General features: G+C 36.4%; 1 protein-coding gene across 1 annotated transcript; it reads left to right on the forward strand.

Moving 5' to 3' along the window:
• Nucleotides 1-7,410: 7,410 nt before the first annotated feature.
• HTR1F (5-hydroxytryptamine receptor 1F) lies at nucleotides 7,411-8,508 on the forward strand (the record flags this gene model as incomplete). The annotated part of the gene is made up of 1 exon (XM_081235330.1): nucleotides 7,411-8,508. One exon carries the CDS (start codon nucleotides 7,411-7,413, stop codon nucleotides 8,506-8,508), a length of 1,098 nt encoding a protein of 365 aa, XP_081091456.1.
• Nucleotides 8,509-18,071: the final 9,563 nt, after the last annotated feature.

Raw genomic sequence — 18,071 nt, forward strand, 5'->3', positions numbered from 1 at the left:
GGCAGATTTGAAGCAGGAAGTGGTGGGAAGGAGTGAGTATTCAATGTCAGAAAGAAAGTTGAGTTGACAAATCTGAGCAGAGTATATCAAGAACCAGAATTCAAGAGACTTAGAGATCAAATCCCAGCAGGCAGTGATAAAGAAATATAGAAGAGGAAATTTATACACATACATGGAAAATGTGAGCAATTTTTTGTTGACTTTAGAAGTGCTGTGAAGTTTTTGTAAGGATCCACAGGGCTCTCTGTAAGCAAGTCTTCACTGGCCTGAAGGAGTTAGAGCAGTTCTTAACATTTCCATACCCTAGCCCTGGTATCACTTCTTAAGTTTGAAACTCTGCAATCCCAGGCTTTGAAAGTAACTGCAGTCTCTCCTTTTTTCATCCTCACACATTACCTGAGCCTACATTACACCTGCTCCTTAAACTCATTAAGACCCTGGTCTGTGTCTTCACAGACACAGAATTATAAAGTTCTAATTTCAGCTACATTCTTAAGAGTGCTGTGTAATTGTCCTCCCTGGTCTGGTCTGGTCTTTTCTGAAACTAGCATTGATCCAGCATCACCACTATCTTCTCTTGGCCTCTGACCCCACTTTGCATCCCATTCCTGATCCAATCCTGAGTCAATTTAATTATCTTTTTCTCTGGGATATATAATCCATAATTTTGGATCCCTGATGGAGGATAACAAAAACCTAGGCCAATTTTATTCCAATGACCTTATAAAGTTCTAATTTCAGCTACATTCTTAAGAGTGCTGTGTAATCTTTCTTATTCCTTCTCCCTAGATAAGTGGCACCACTCTCTTCAAGACATATCACCCTACCTGTGCACCTTACTATGCCAAAACGTAGATCTTATCCTTTCACTTACCTTCTTAAACATTTTGAAATATTCTGATTGAATGTAAAATAAAATCCAGTTTCTTTATCATATCATGCAAGTCCCTTTATTGTCTTCCTCAGTTAACTTTCATCCCTTACTTGGTGTTAATATGCCTTTGCACTGTCCACACTGAACTAATTCACATGTCTGAATGCATCCTGCATTTATATGCCTCTTAATTTGCTCATACTTCAACTTCAGCCTGGAGAGGTTTTCACTGTTTCACCATGGTACGATTAGTTCTCCCTCACCAGTATTCCTAGGATACTTATTCAAACCTCTATGATGCCCTTATTGCATTGTATTATTGTATTATAATTAAGTATTTAGATGCTTCACTACCATGGCAGTTTCTTAAAGACAAGAACAATGTGTTGTTTTGCTGTTTTTTTTTCTTGAATGGGGGTAAGTTTGTTTGCTTGTTTGTTTTTTTGGTATCTTTTAGACCTAGCAGGTTAATTAGCCCATAAATAGCACTCAATGAATAGTTCTTAAAGGAATAAATGGGATAAATAAATAGAATAGGAACAGAAGGGGAGACTCAAAGTTGGAAAGGCAGTAAAATAAATTTGAAAACACTGTGAACACATCCCTACACATTTTGCACATTTACACAATTTATACATTTAGACCTGGTCCCTAACTTAAACATTCCCAGCGAGAAATAAGCAGTTGGGAGGGAGAATCAGGCCACGAGGACTCAGAAGGCAAGGTCTCCTCTATCACCTATCAATTGTGGATCTTAGGCTTCCTGAGCCTCAGTTTCTACATCTGCTAAATGGGGACACAAATGCCTACCCTGCCTACTTCACAAGAATGTGAAACCACACAAAACAAAGACCTTATTACTGAATGAAATGTAATCATAACTGAAGCAAACGTTATGTATTCTTTCTGTATTTTTTAAAAGGACTTGCACATCTGGTATATATTTTATTCTTTAACAGCTTTGGAAGGGTTTAATAAATATTATTTTTCCATTTAAAAAAAGAAATAAGCAGTTCAATCTATTGGACATTTGCCTCCATTTGAATATACTTATTACTCTATAACAACCTTTATTTTACAGAAAAAGTACTTTATAGATTTCATGACTAGAACAGAATTATTAAGTAAAGTATTAAGTACCTCATAGACAGTAAAATGGTGATTAAAGGAATGGGTTTGTTCCACCAACCATTGGTTATGTTTCATTGCAAAGGACTTCATTAATTCTCTATACCTCAGTTTTCTTACCTATGAAATGGGAGATAATAACTGTACCTACCTCATAGGTTAACAGTGAGGATTAAATGGGTTAACATATGCGAAGCACTTAGCATAGTTCCTGCAGAATTAAACACTCAGAAAAGATAAATATTATTACCATTCTAGTTGGAGCAGCCAAGTTATGGGTTCTTATGAGGTCTTGATAGAATTGAATTTTGCTTTCTTGCCTCTCTACAGCATTATTATTAAAGTTATTTGTGTATGACACCCCCCCAGGTTATTTACAATATAAAGTAAATTAAGCTATGCCCCAATGAGCTTATAGTTTAACCTGAATGAGAACAATACAGTTGGACATCAAGATCAGACATCTGAATATAAATCAACATTAGATTTAAAAAACTATGTGTAAGTGGAGAAGTAAAATGCACCATGTGGCTAAATCAATACATTGGCAAATATTCATGCTGAGTAAAGCCTGGGGAAGTTTTTATCTCTTTGTTATTATCAAGAAGGCTACACATAAGGGCTTCCCTGGTGGCGCAGTGGTTGAGAGTCCGCCTGCCGATGCAGGGGACATGGGTTCGTGCTCCGGTCCGGGAAGATCCCACATGCCGCGGAGTGGTTGGGCCCGTGAGCCATGGCTGCTGAGCCTGCGTGTCCGGAGCCTGTGCCCCGCAACGGGAGAGGCCACAACAGTGAGAGGCCCGCGTACCACAAAAAAAAAAAAAAAAAAAAAGGCTACACATAAATGATGGGACTACAGGCTCTAATTACAGAATAATCCTGACTATTTCCCAGTGAATACATTCAAAATACAGAATATAGTTTGAGGAGAAATGTGTGTGATGTAGTCTATGTCTAGTAACACAGAAGTGGTCCCTAGCACCATGAGGCCTCACTGTGGGAACTTAAGATGTAAAGGAGTATGAAAGAATCTGATTAGAGGCCGTGTCTGAATCAATGAAGGTAGATGGTTTATTGAAATTCTAATTAAGTGGCAAGAAAAATAAGACAAAAAGAAAAAAGAACCCAATTGTGATTAGTTGCATTTGTTTTCCTATTTTCTTTGTTTTCTACAAAAACAATTTTCAGAAGATTAATTAACTTTCTAAAGTTAATAATGGAAAAATTTCTTGTAAAATGCAGTAGAATTTATATGATACATTTTGGTTTTTTTCCCTTAGGATTAAGTACCATTTTATTGAGCCTAATTTAAATGCTACAGTGTGATACTTAGAGAAATCAGTTAATCAAATAAGTCACCTTCTAGAAGGGGAGTTAACATGTCTAGAGCAGGGGGTCCAAGATCTGTACAAAGTCAGGATTAATAATAATCAGGGAGTATAATTGCTTTACAATGTAGTGTTAGTTTCTGCTGTATAACAAAGTGAATCAGTTATATGTATACATATATCCCCATACACTCTCCCTCTTGCGTCTCCCTCCCACCCCTCTAGGTGGTCACAAAGCACCAAGCTGATCTCCCTATGCTATGCGGCTGCTTGCCACTAGCTATCTATTTTACATTTGGTAGTGTATATATGTCCATGACACTCTCTCACTTCATCCCAGCTTACCCTTCCCCCTCCCTGTGTCCTCAAGTCCATTCTCTACATCTGCATCTTTATTCCTGTCCTGCCCCTAGGTTCATCAGAACCTTTTTTTTTTTTTTTTTTAGATTCCATATATATGTGTTAGCATATGGTATTTGTTTTTCTCTTTCTGACTTACTTCACTCTGTATGACAGACTCTAGGTCCACAGCAGAAACTAGCACAACATTGTAAAGCAATTATACGCCAATAAAGATGTTAAAAAAAAAAAAAAAAAAAGCATGGCTCAAAGATATTCGGCTTAAGTGGAAAAAACCTAAAGGAAAATTTTAGATAGATTAAAAGAGACCTTGTTTGGAAGGGGAAGAAAAGCCAGATGGCAGCAAAGACAGAATTCTCCCTGCCCTCTTCCTTTTAACTTACCCAGTACTGGCAAGCCTAAGTAACACAACATATTAGCAATTTTGATAAGAAGGGACTGTAGCAGGAAAAAGAAACAGAGTTCTTTACAGAAACTATTGAATATTTATATTAAAAACTTGCTAGAATTATTCCACAAATGAATATTTCAGTAGAGACTTATTAAAAGAGAGGTTTTGAGGCTTCCCTGGTGGTGCAGTGATTGAGAATCTGCCTGCTAATGCAGGGGACACAGGTTCGAGCCCTCATCTGGGAGGATCCCACATGCCGCGGAACAACTAGGCCCATGAGCCACAACTACTGAGCCTGCACGTCTGGAGCCTGTGCTCTGCAACAAGAGAGTCCGCAATAGTAAGAGGCCCGTGCACCGCGATGAAGAGTGGCCCCCGCTTGCCACAACTAGAGAAAGCCCTCGCACAGAAACGAAGACCCAACACAGAAAAAATAAATAAATTCATTAAGAAACACCTACCCCCAACATCTTAAAAAAATAAAATAAGGGCTTCCCTGGTGGTGCAGTGGTTGGGAGTCCGCCTGCCGATGCAGGGGACACGGGTTCGTGCCCCGGTCTGGGAGGATCCCACGTGCCGCGGAGCGGCTGGGCCTGTGAGCCATGGCCACTGAGCCTGTATGTCCGGAGCCTGTGCTCCGCAGCGGGAGAGGCCACGGCGGTGAGAGGCCCGCGTACCGCCAAGAAAAAAAAAAAAATCACATCGCTAATTAAGGCGTGAAATTGGACCTTGAGCCCATGTTTAAAAAAAATAAATAAAAAAAATAAAATAAAATAAAATAAAATAAAATAAAATAAATAAAAAATAGAAGAGAGGTTTTAGGTTTAAACATACATGAAAAGCAAAAATTACAGTTTAAAATAGGTGATTCATCAGCCTTCAGCTTCTCAGTTTCAGAGGAATATTTTAGAAGAGGTTGTCTATAAGCAACATAATCCACTGATTTGCTGCTATACCAAAATGATTTTGCTGTTCCCTTTAGCTTCATAATCTAATAAAAAAGATAGGCTGTGGTCCTGATTCTTCCTACAGTATGAAGAAGGGCCTATAAAGTATGTCCCACACTCTTTCATGCAGGATGCATCCTTCTGTTAAGGACCTTAACCCTCCATGTTGCACCATGCAATGATTCTGCCCACTTTCACCATTTGACTGCTGATAAAAAAGTATATTTTACTCTTTTCCACAAAGTTTGAATCCTGTTTTATCTCTGATTATAATTAACACTTGTTCCTGCAAGATTAACAAAATGATGACAATTGATGAATTTCTGTAATGGGCACATGGATGTGTACTGCACTATTCTACTTTGTGTTTGAAAATTCTCATAATAAAAAGTTAAAAAAAAATAGGGAGGCATCAGAAGAAAAGCTAGAGGAAGATCATTTATTTGAAAAATTCCAGGAAATAAGAATGTGAGAAAGAGAGATGCCGAGAAAGTTGTACAGCAGAAATGTCAGAGCTGCTCTCTGACATTTAGGAGAGGAACTCATAAAGGCCATAACGGTGAAAGGATTAGACAAAGAGCTGAGGAAGAACCATATTGATCACCCGCCAGAAACCTGACTCCTTGGACAAACAGCATCAGCATCATTTGGGATCTTGTTAGAAATGCAGTTTTGAAGGCCCTGCACCAGATTTACTGAATCTCAAACTCCAGAGACTGGGACCCAATAATCTGTGTTTTAACAAAGCCCTCCTGGTGACTCTGAGGCAAACAGAGTTCCAAAACCACTGGTTTAGAATTTCTAAGGAGATTGTAGCCTCCATTCTTTATCTGAAGTTGTCTTAGTTGCCCTTTACAAATGGGTAAGTGTTGATATAAGTAACTTAGATATACAACTCCTTTTCAATTACATATGGGACTATTTGTTTTATGGGTCTCATGTATTCAGATTTCTTCTGTCACTCAATTTGCTTAGGAGCAAGCCATCAGCACCTGCCTTCAATGAATATGAGAAAATAAAAATTAAATTTAGTACTGGTAACTCGAACACAAGTAGGATATTAAATATGCTGCACTCCAAGTTTTTATAATATATATATATATATACATAATCTTATACGTATAAACACACTTCATAAGAAGCACTTGATATAAAAATATCAAGTATTTTAAATTATTGTTCTATCAGTTCCAATTAGTAAAACATAACAACTTTAAAGTAAAAATAATTCAAGGAATATAGAGGTACAATAATAGTTATAACTATAACTAAGCATAAAGTTTCAGGTTTCCATCTTTTCTCTGTCTTTTCCAAAGATGTAGGTAGCTACTAAAGAATTATTAAAGAAAGAGAAAAGTGCTGATTTGGAAAATAAAAACTATTTATAAAAACAATTAATCTTATTTAATTACACTCTAATTGCTCGTATTTGACTTGCAATTAAGTAATAGCATGGACTGAAGTAAAAATTATAAGCCATGTTTGGAGGGTTTCCTTTCAAAAGTAAGGTTACATGGTCATTACGATAGAGTCTTGTAAAGAATAATTTCCATTTCAGGGTGTGTGACGTTATGAGCTTTTCTTGCTGTCAAGGTTCACCTCGTTCAGTGGTTTATTTCAGTCATATATATCATAATTATGGGCAGTGTTGTATGGTTATTTGGTTCCAACTAGTTTTATTTCGTCTTTTTAAAGCAAACTAACTACTTATATCCACAAAGACTACTAAACACTCTGACATTTTCCTAATTTCATAAAATGATCATGGAATGCTAGAAATACACTAAAAATATTTTAATTTTGTCTATTTTTCTGGATATAACCTTTATATCCTGACATAAAAACATTGAAAGTTCCTTTAGTCTCCACAAGCCCAATAAAAATGTTCTCAGTGTAACTTTAAGTACAAAATTGTTTATGATTTTGAATACTGCCTTTAAAATGATATTTTCTTATATTACATTATATAATACACAAATATATACTAATGACATGTGCTTTTAAACTTTTTCTGCTGTAGACAAAGAGATAGCTAATATTAATATAGGTTTTAAACACTTTTATAATAGTAGAGATTTTAGTGATAGGTTATTTTATGCATAAAAATTGTTTTATTTGAGCCCTATTTTAAGAAAATGTTTTTAAAGTTGTTGTTTTTTACTGTTCTTATTGTATTTCTTAAATGTAAAGAAAAAGAGCTATCTGAACTCCATGTTTTTAATCCATAGACTATTCTGGAAAAAGATACATGTATACTTAAAAAAAAAATTATTCTGAAAGGAAGAGAAAAATCTTTGAAGCCTTCTCTGAACTGTTTTTTCCTCTCCTTTGTTACAGGTGTCCATTTTTTCAGCTATATTAATCTTTTAAATCAAACAAAAAATGGATTTCTTAAACTCATCTGATCAAAACTTGACCTCGGAAGAACTGTTCGACAGAATGCCATCAAAAATTCTGGTGTCCTTCATTCTCTCTGGGCTGGCACTGATGACGACGACCATTAACTCACTTGTGATCGCTGCAATTATTGTAACCCGAAAGCTACATCACCCAGCCAACTACTTAATTTGCTCCCTTGCAGTCACAGATTTTCTTGTAGCTGTCCTGGTGATGCCTTTCAGCATTGTGTATATTGTGAGAGAGAGCTGGATTATGGGGCAAGTGGTCTGTGACATTTGGCTGAGTGTTGACATCACGTGCTGCACTTGCTCCATCTTGCATCTCTCTGCTATAGCTTTGGATCGGTACCGGGCAATCACAGATGCTGTTGAGTATGCCAGGAAAAGGACTCCCAAGCATGCTGGCATTATGATTACCATAGTTTGGATTATATCTGTTTTCATCTCTATGCCTCCTCTATTCTGGAGGCACCAAGGAACTAGCCGAGAAGATGAGTGCATCATCAAACACGACAATATTGTTTCCACTATTTACTCAACATTTGGAGCTTTCTACATCCCATTAACATTGATTTTGATCCTCTACTACAAAATATATAAAGCAGCAAAGACGTTATACCACAAGAGACAAGCAAGTAGGATTGCCAAGGAGGAACTGAATGGTCACCTTTTGGGGAGTGGTGAGAAAAGCATTAGACTGGTCTCCACACCATACATGCTAGAAAAATCTTTATCTGATCCATCAACGGACTTTGATAAAATTCATAACACAGTGAAAAGCCCCAGGTCTGAATTCAAGCATGAGAGATCCTGGAGAAGGCAAAAGATCTCAGGCACAAGAGAACGCAAAGCAGCCACTACCCTGGGATTAATCTTGGGTGCATTTGTAATATGTTGGCTTCCGTTTTTTGTAAAAGAATTGGTTGTTAATGTCTGTGAAAAGTGTAAAATTTCTGAAGAAATGTCAAATTTTTTGACATGGCTTGGATATCTCAATTCCCTTATAAACCCACTGATTTATACAATCTTTAATGAAGACTTCAAGAAAGCATTCCAAAAACTTATGCGATGTCGAAATTAGTTTAAAGAAGTTTATTATGAAAAGATTGGGGCTCTGTTGAGGTGAAGTAACTAAATGAATGATAAAGAATAAAACATTTAAACTTTTAGAGGACATAAATTAAAGCTGCTAGAATGATATTAATATATATTTTAATAGCAACATACATATAAAATATATTGATTTAAAGACTTTTTTTGACCATTATTCTAGAGTATGTGAAATTAGAAAATAATTTATTGTTTATAAACAATATTTTGCCTATGCAATGTCCCTAAAAACTAACTGGAAATATATATATATATATATATAAACAGTGATTTTTCAGGTTTATATCTTATAACAACTACAGAAGAATTTTCAATTAACAACATACCTCCCTCCATAATTTCTACATAATCTTATTGTTTTATTATATGATTCTATTATTTTATAGACAAGATAAATTTACCACAAAGCACACATTTCTCCTACCTAACCACTCTTGTCCCCTCTCCGTCTCACCCTAGGCAAAATAGGAGGGAGAAGGAGCTAAAAAAAAAATACTCTTACTTACTGTGACCAGAGGAAACATAAAAGTCAGAGGTTGATACTGTCTTTGTATCTTTTTTTTTTTTTTTTTTTTTTTTGTGGTACACGGGCCTCTCAGTGTTGTGGCCTCTCCCGTTGCGGAGCACAAGCTCTGGACGCGCAGTCTCAGCGGCCATGGCTCACGGGCCTTGCCGCTCCGCGGCATGTGGGATCTTCCCGGATCGGGGCACGAACCCGTGTCCTCTGCATTGGCAGGCGGACTCTCAACCACTGCGCCACCAGGGAAGCCCTGTCCTTGTATTTTGATAGTAAGGAGTAATCATAAAATGAGCTAGGTACTGCAAAATAATTCTGGATACTGAACTTGTGCGTATTTACCATATTCTTTTTGTTTAATATGAATTCCTAGAAGAATATTTTCTTCATCACATATTATCAACATTTGAAATCAAAGCCTTACCCTAGTAGAAATAACTCAGGGAGGGTCTGGGGGTGGTGTTCTAATTTTGCCATGTTTAGGAATCAAATTTAAGGCACTAAGTACCCTACGTTACTTGCCATAGATATTATATGCCTGACTTTTAAAAATATATAATATATATTTCATTTCTGTTAATGTTAATAAGCTTAGTTGCTAACTAAAAAGTCTGTGATACTTTGTACTTCAGCAGCTATTTCCCTTTTATTAGAGAGAATGTGGTAGGAATTCTTAGACTTTTCACTGACTTCAAAAAAATCTCTAGTTTTCCAACTGATAGAAATGAATAAGCAAAGATTAATATTATACTAATTATATATATCATATATGTATATATCTCCCAGTTGGTCACTCCACAAGTTCAGTGAGCCAAAGCAATTTCATAAGTTTATCTACCATATTTATATAGGGATTTGAAAACAAAAGAACCATGCTTCTGAGATTTCATTTCATTTGAACCAGAAAGGTCATATACCACCTTTTAATCCTACCATCAACCAAAATCATTTGAAAAAACAATACATTCCCTTTTATTCTAAGCTGTACCTTCATGTGTATTCTAAATATTCTTTCCCAGTGGGGAGCTTAAGAGTACATTACATCAATTTTTTATGTATCAATGACACATTACTCTCAATCTAACAAATATTTACAGAACTTTAATTTTATATAAGGCATTGAGATGTACTCTCAATGTATAGAAGATGTATAGAAGATACGGGAAATAATAAAATACTGTTTCTTCCTTTAACATGTTTACAATCTAAAAGGTGAAACAAACAACAAAAATATGAACACTACAATAGAAAAGAAAAAACAAAAATCAGCATGGAGGTTGTTTACATTTTTATGATGATTCAAAGGAAAAACTGATCACATCTAGTTGAGAAAAATCAGGAAATTTTTGTAAAGAATGTATCTAAAATGGATATTTAATGAACAGCATTTGAGAAAGAGATTTGGAAGAGCATACGTCAGGTGGTGGCAACATAAAGATTTCAGACTGCATCCTGCAAGCATTTGATGGGACATGATCATAAAATAGCAAAGAGTTTGGCAGCTATTTAGAATGACAGTAGAAGAGCTTAAAAGATAAACTGGCCATTATTGTCGCTGACTCTGAATGTCAGAAAAAGAAGTCTATAGTTAATTTGGTTGCTGTCTGTCAATGAGTGGTCACTGATGCTTTTTAGCAGAAATATTACAAGTTTAGGGCAATTCTAGAAAAAAAATCTTAGTGGATTTGAGCAGAGAGAGTACTGGACATAATAACTTCTTGTTAGAAAGCAATTATTAATCTGGGCAAGAGGTGATAAAGTCCCGAACTTGATTCTGGCAATGGGAATGTAAAGGAAGAAATAGATGAGAGGTATTGTGGAGGTAGAATCTGCAGGTTATAGCAAATATGTTAATAAGCAGGCAGACAGAAAGACATGAGTCACTAAGATAACTAGTTCTCAACTGAAATGAGGAACTCAAGAGGAGGGGCCTATTGGTGCAAAGGTGACTTCTCTTTTGGGTTCGCTAAGCACATAAAGACATATCAGAGCTCACAGGCACTTCCTGAGCAGTCTGGTCCAAGCAAAACTAACAAGTAGATGAGATTTATCTAAGGCTCCTGCCACTTCTTTTGTCCTCTTCTCTTTATTTCCCAGGGCCCGTGTGCTGTGTTGACAGTCCAAAGTTTGTTTGAGACCCTATCATTCTCTGCTTATTTCTCTTTCTCCTTCTCACCAAAATTTGATTCTGTGATTTATTTACCCAAAGGCCTTGCTAAAGTTAAAATAATCTGTTAAATTAATTTATTTACACTCACCTCAGGGATGTATATATTTATACTGGAGAACTCTAAGAGACACAGCCCATCAAGAATTCTCAAGCAGGGTGAGGCTCACCCAAACATACATACTACCCTCTACTCTGAGTTGGACTGAAGCTCAAATCTAGGAAAATAATACTCTAAGTGACAGGGAAGTCAGATTCTCCTTTAGAGTTCTCTGGAGAATCAAGTTTATTACTTCTTTGTGTTTAAAGCATTTTTTTAATCCAAGGGGGGTCACAACACATTACAGTAATTATCACCTCTTCTATGGGTTTTCCCCATATGCTGAAGATACAGATCATGCCATTCCTCATGAAGTGATATGAGTGATTTCTCTTTAATAGCTTTAAAGGGTAGGAATGTAGGGGCTAATAATCTGTAATTTGGACTGTTAAAAAAATTTATGAAGAACAGATTGCATATAACATGATATGCTTCTCTGAATACCTAAGATTTATTCTCTCAATGAAATTTTTCCAAGTTACTAAAAGCTGAAGATTTCTACTGAAGAAAATAAATTTTCACATCCATAACAAAGGTAACAATTTAATAATGCATATATTTAACTGATAAGGTAGAAGAAAATATATAAATATCATAGAAAGTGGTTAAATATTAGATAATGAAGGTTAACTTCCTGCTACAGTTTTAGAGACCAGCACCAGAAAAGTAAGTGGAGCGTTTGTTTTTGCTCTGCTTCTTCTAAGTTTTTTCAAATGAAGGATGTGTAAATGACAAGGTCAAAACACCAAAGAAAAGATAGGATGTCAAACTACTGAATACTAAATTCAGTCCAATACGTCTATCATTTGGCATAGCTATGTACAAATCATGTTTGAAAATTCACTTCTGTTTATGAAAGATGGTCTTTTTTATAGGGTTGGGATGGGAATATGGATTCTCCACCCTAATTTTTTGTTTGTTTTGTTTCGTTTCACAATAGACCCCCCAGGGTCAAATCAAGAGCATCAACAGTTTATCCAGGTAATGGCAGTTGATGGGTCAACCCTTAAGTAGGATGAATTTTCATTTGAATCTCCAAAACCAATCTTCCTTTCATTTTTCTGGTGACCTTGATTCACTCCCACTCCCACCTCAACCCCCTCCCTGTGCTCCAGGTTACACAAGTTCCCGGCTTCCAAGTGAAGAAAAGCTTCTTTGAGACTCACTTCCAAATTCTTCTAACAGCTCCGAATTTTAAAATTCCTTAGCAAAGCATAATCCCCATATTCTCAGGCTCAAACTTAAGCTTGCCCCTCTTTAGCAAGAGCTTTGTGTCAAAACGAAATAGAGGAAAATTGGAAGCCAGTTAACAGGACACGTGCTGACTTGCTCCACCAAATATCATGAAAAGTGAGGGTGGTTATTTGCTTCCTGCTGACATGCTTTCCTCTGCCTTAAGGAGTGAACAGCTTCCTCATGAATTTACACAAGACTTTTTTTGACTTGCAGTCAGAAAATCAGGTTTACTGTATTGCAGGAAAGGAAACTTGAAGGATTTTTCCTTAATATATTCTAAAGTCCTTCAAAAATAATCCTGCATAATTCAAAATGTGTCCACATTAAATCGTTTTAGAAAATGTGTCTCTAATACCCTCCTAAAAACCCAAATGATTATATTCAGACCTTTATTTTGCCAAAAAAATATTTCCAAAGGCAAGTTAATATTTCTGTCATGAACAAAGTAATACTTTCGTACGGCATTGTGATCATTTTTCATGGCCTTGTGAATTCATATGCTTCCCCCAATTATTTAAATGAGGCACTTGTTGAGAAAAATACTTTCCAACATTATAATAAATGTATGGTTATTCATAAAGAATATCTTCTCTGTACAAAGCATGATAGTACTTGAAACCTACCTGAGAAAGATAAAAATTTCTCAAAGAATTTGCATTCCCTGATTAGGCCAGAAATGATTAAAATTCAGAGAAAAAATGTATAATATTATTTTGATCAACAATAAATCCTGTCAAACTAGACTTTCAGTGAAGTTTGTGTCACAGCTCTAATTTCTACCATGGAGAGTTTCCACCTCTGCAAGGACAGTAAGATGACCTTATTGGTTTATGTAGATACACAGCAAAGCTTGCTATGTCTTTCTTCCTATGCTCTCCAATAAACTTTTCACTATATCGTGTTAATATTCCTAAATTATATGTAATTAACATTCATTCCTAAAAATTATACTTATTATATCATTATATATATCTATATCTATCTATCTATCTATCTATCTATATCTATATATATATATATATATATATATTTTTTTTTTTTTATGGTACGCGGGCCTCTCACTGTAGTGGCCTCTCCCGTTGCGGAGCACAGGCTCCGGACGCGCAGGCTCAGTGGCCACGACTCACGGGCCCAGCCGCTCCGTGGCACGTGGGATCCTCCCAGACCGGGGCACGAACCCGCGCCCCCTGCATCAGCAGGCGGACCCTCAACCACTGCGCCACCAGGGAAGCCCTCATTATATTTTATTTCATATATTGCATCATTAATTATTATATAATTATAATTGCATTATATTGCTGGGTCTTGATGCCTTGGGGTTTCCCACATCCCCCCACACACACATACAAACATTGACAATTTCCTCTTTGTGTTAGGTGGCTTGGCTAGTATTTGAGTGGATCTGTGACCCTAGTAGCATGTGTGTGTATGTGTGTATGTGATCTTGCAGATGTTAAGAAGGACTGAACTGGAAAAAAGAAATGCTCTTTTTAGCATAGCACACTGTTGAACTTGAAGATGGAAAAGAAAGAGGAGGAGGAGAGGGGGTTTTCAGCAGGAAGGGAGTCATTCAAGTTTGAGCTTTTGAAAATCAGTGTGCAGAAGCATCACCTGAGATGCTAGTTACAAAGGCAGGTCCCAGAGAATCTAAGTCTGTGAGTCCCGAATGGAACCCCAGAATCTGAGTCTTTAGCAGGATTTTCCAGCTGTTCTAATGAAGCTGGAGCTTGGAGCTTTTCTAGAGACCATTGCTTGAAAGCTCCCAGCTAGCTAGATAAGAATTTTATAGGACATAGTTATAGTAACTGAAAATGAAATTTCACCACCATTTCACTAGTTGAGTTCCAGTCAGAATTGCTACTCTATGAAAAGTGCCTAATACAAAACTGAGCAGAAGTAAAAATCACATCAACATTGCTCAGTGAATTATAAAGCCCTCAGAAAAAATATTAAAGTCTATTCTCAATCAGTATATTATTTAAATTTTCCTAGGACAAAGAATGAAAGCTTTTCATCACATATGAAGCGACAATTTAAAGGAGTAAAGAAATCTCTAGATTTGAAATCAGTAAAGGCTAAAAGAGAGTCCTGATTCTGCTAATCACTGACTTGATGCTGAGCAAGTTTTATCTATCCTGCAGGCCTCAAATCAGAATTGAAAGACTAAGGAAGTAGAAAGAGATAAAGCAAATGCCCTTGAAAAACACTAAAGCACCACACGATGTAAATTAGCATTGTTATTATTTTCTGTGGCAGGTCTGGAATGTGTCAGAGCACACGACAGGGAGACTGGTGTTCTGGATTGTGCACTGCCTTTTCTGAGTCTGGAGAGAAGTGAGTGATGGATGGCCTCCTGCTTCTGCCTCTCCCTCGAAGCTCTGTCCTTAGTAGAGCAATAACTTCCCCAAAACCCCATCTACAGCTATAGAAATGCCACCCTGCTGGGCACTCACGAGTCTCTTCCCTTGCTGTATCCTGCCATCCCTATTACTAAAAGCCTGGCATTGTTGAAACTTGGTTAGCTTTCTTGAAGGATGCAATACAATTCTTCCACCCTATTAAAATCAGAACCACAATTATTCCAGCATGGATTTCTCCTATTGATATATTCAGAGGTGATTTCCCATATGTTTCAGGATCAGGGTTTTAGTTTAATCCTTTAAATACTAAAGGGAAAACCTTCATTTGAAATGACAACTCTAAGTTGCTGAAAATAAGACTGGAGGCTTAAGTTTAGGCTCTACTGAGTGTATGAAAAAAACACTACTAATTTATATAAAAGTATTAAAATTTAAAGTAACTATTCAATAATGGCTCCCTATTGCTTATTACATTGCATCCAGACTCAATGGCTTGGCCCTAATATTAGGGCCTTAATATTAATAACAAAAGATAACCACCCTCTATAAAATCTTATTTCCCACTACTCTCTCTACCCCAACAAGGGCTGTCTTCTCCAATCCCGTCCCTCTCTTCACTGTCCTCACAGTGTGCCTTGCTCATTCTTGTCTCAATTATTCTTTTAGCACTTTTTTTCCCTTCCGCTTGACATGCCCTCCACCTACTTGATGCAACTTATCTTTCAAAGCACAGATTAAATTCCACTTCCTCCTTGAAACTAAATTTGTATTCAGTTTCAATATTGTGAGGACACAATATTGTCTTCAGTAATTCCTTATCTGTTTTTCATATCACTAGTTTCTTCATGAGTGTTTGGTTTTTATACTAACTAAAAATAGTAATGTAAGTTACTTAAGGGACATATGTTTATTTCTTTATATTCCTTCCATACCTATCGCAAAATTTTTGAATACTGATCTTCTCTATGTGAGCCTGGTGCATTTCCCTGTGTCCTAGTAACTAGAAAATGTTACAGTCGATTTATCTTTATTCCTAAATGTAATAAAAAGAAATACAAGTGGATTATTATCAAAAGGGAAACTGAGAAGTAATGTGTGTTTTGCTAGAAATAGAAAGCTTGTTCTTATTTTTTCTATGATTAGAGAATATCTTACTGACATGAAATTCATAGAACATTAATTTTTGGTAATTATCTATGCATTATGAAAAATTTGCTGTTTGATAATTAGACATCATAAACCATATGTGCACTATATAAAAATGCTTTAAGTTGACTATTTCTAAAGACAGTATTTTAATTGCTATTCTAAAACAGATATAAATAAATACACTTGGTCATATGAAAACTCAGCTATTGGCTTCCAGCCCACCTGACGTGAAATCACTCCTCTTCATACTCCCTGCCCAGCCCCAGTCCCCTTCTGTTCCATGATTTGTGTGTGAATGAAAAGAGGATAGCATTTTAGAGTAAGAAATATCTCTGCAGTGAAGTAGAAAATGCAATATGTTCTTCAGCTCAAATGGAACAGTTCTTATTTTCTGGGGAATTCTGGAAATCATTCTTTATATTTTTAAGAGCTAGAGAAACACTCCTTAACAGTTTCATTTAGCTCAAGCATTTTAAAAGAGGTAATAAGTAATAGGGGCCCATACCCACCTCACCATCCTCTACGATTATGGTACAAGCACTCTTAGGTTGACCAAACATAGAAATGTCAACTCTTTAAAACTCCCCAGCTCTACAGCAAGCCCCTGAGAATCACTCTGATGTTGGGGAACACAGTGTGTTAACTCTGGATGCCCAGCTGAACTCCTCTTGTTTTCCAAGGGTCCTGCCCAGCATGGTCGTCTCTTCATCTACAAAATCAGGTTCTAATTACATACTCCTAAAGAAGGGAATAAAAAGTGAATTGTAAGTTCATATCTTTGTCTATTGTGTTTTCATTTATGCTGATGTCTCAAAATATAAACACCGAACCCAGCAATGACTTTGTTTTAACCTTGATTTTCTTTTCTATTATATCTTCCTATTAATCTAAAAGTTTAAATACTATCTATTCTACTTGCCATACTTAGACAAAAATAACTCCAATTAGAAAGGCATGTATGTTTCAGGAATCTTCTGTCCTTTTCCCTGTTCTTAAAGTATGTCATAAGCGGGGCTTCCCTGGTGGTGCAGTGGTTGAGAGTCTGCCTGCCGATGCAGGGGACACGGGTTCGTGCCCCGGTCCGGGAAGGTCCCACATGCCGCGGAGCGGCTGGGCCCGTGAGCCATGGCCGCTGAGCCTGTGCGTCCGGAGCCTGTGCTCCACAACGGGAGAGGCCACAACAGTGAGAGGCCCGTATACCACAAAGAAAAAAAAAATGTCATAAACAAAACATCTGGAGGCTCAAGTTGGATAATTGACTTCTTATGTTTCTATTTTCCACTGAGTAATCAATTAACTAGAATTGTATATGTGCACTATTAAACTTGAGCCAAAACTTTAAATGCATTTTCTTTCTCAAAATCTTCCCATTGATGAAAAATAATATATAGTGGTTATTATCTTAAGTTAAAAAAAAAAGACATGAAAAACCACTTACGTTTATTTTAACAATTTTAATAGCGATTGCCAAAACTATCAAAAATGTTCAAATATGAAGTTTAAAAGTCTATGAAATATGAAAGTCTGCTCAGGTTGTTGCTGTTAAAAGGGTAACAAAGATAAATATACGCTGAAATTTGATGTTGCTTAGCCCCAAAACAGTAAAATGTGAAATAAATCATATCCTTCAAATAATGAGTGTTGGCTTTCACTTTATCATTTCAAAACATCCTATAGCATTCTATTTAAAAACTACAAAGGAAGAATAAAAATATGAAGGAGACGTGGGTTTTAAGTGTCCGAGTGTTTTTCCGTAGCGTTTGTGGAAGACTGAGCTATGAGTTTCCCTTATTTGACAATATAACCTACAATAACTTCACTTCTGGTCCTTCAGTTCACTCAAAGAATTTACATTCTCCCTTGTAAAGTTCTGTTTAGAACGAAGACAATTCCTTTTATTTTCCTAAATTTTAAAAAAAATCAGTAAAAAGTACTGATATATTGTTACTAGGTAACACTCAAGTGCAAATGGAAAAGAAGGATGGGAGTTCTCTTCATCCCTGCA

This window comes from Mesoplodon bidens (genome assembly GCF_964165515.1).
Source record: "Mesoplodon bidens genome assembly, chromosome: 5".
Classification (NCBI taxonomy): domain Eukaryota; kingdom Metazoa; phylum Chordata; class Mammalia; order Artiodactyla; family Ziphiidae; genus Mesoplodon; species Mesoplodon bidens.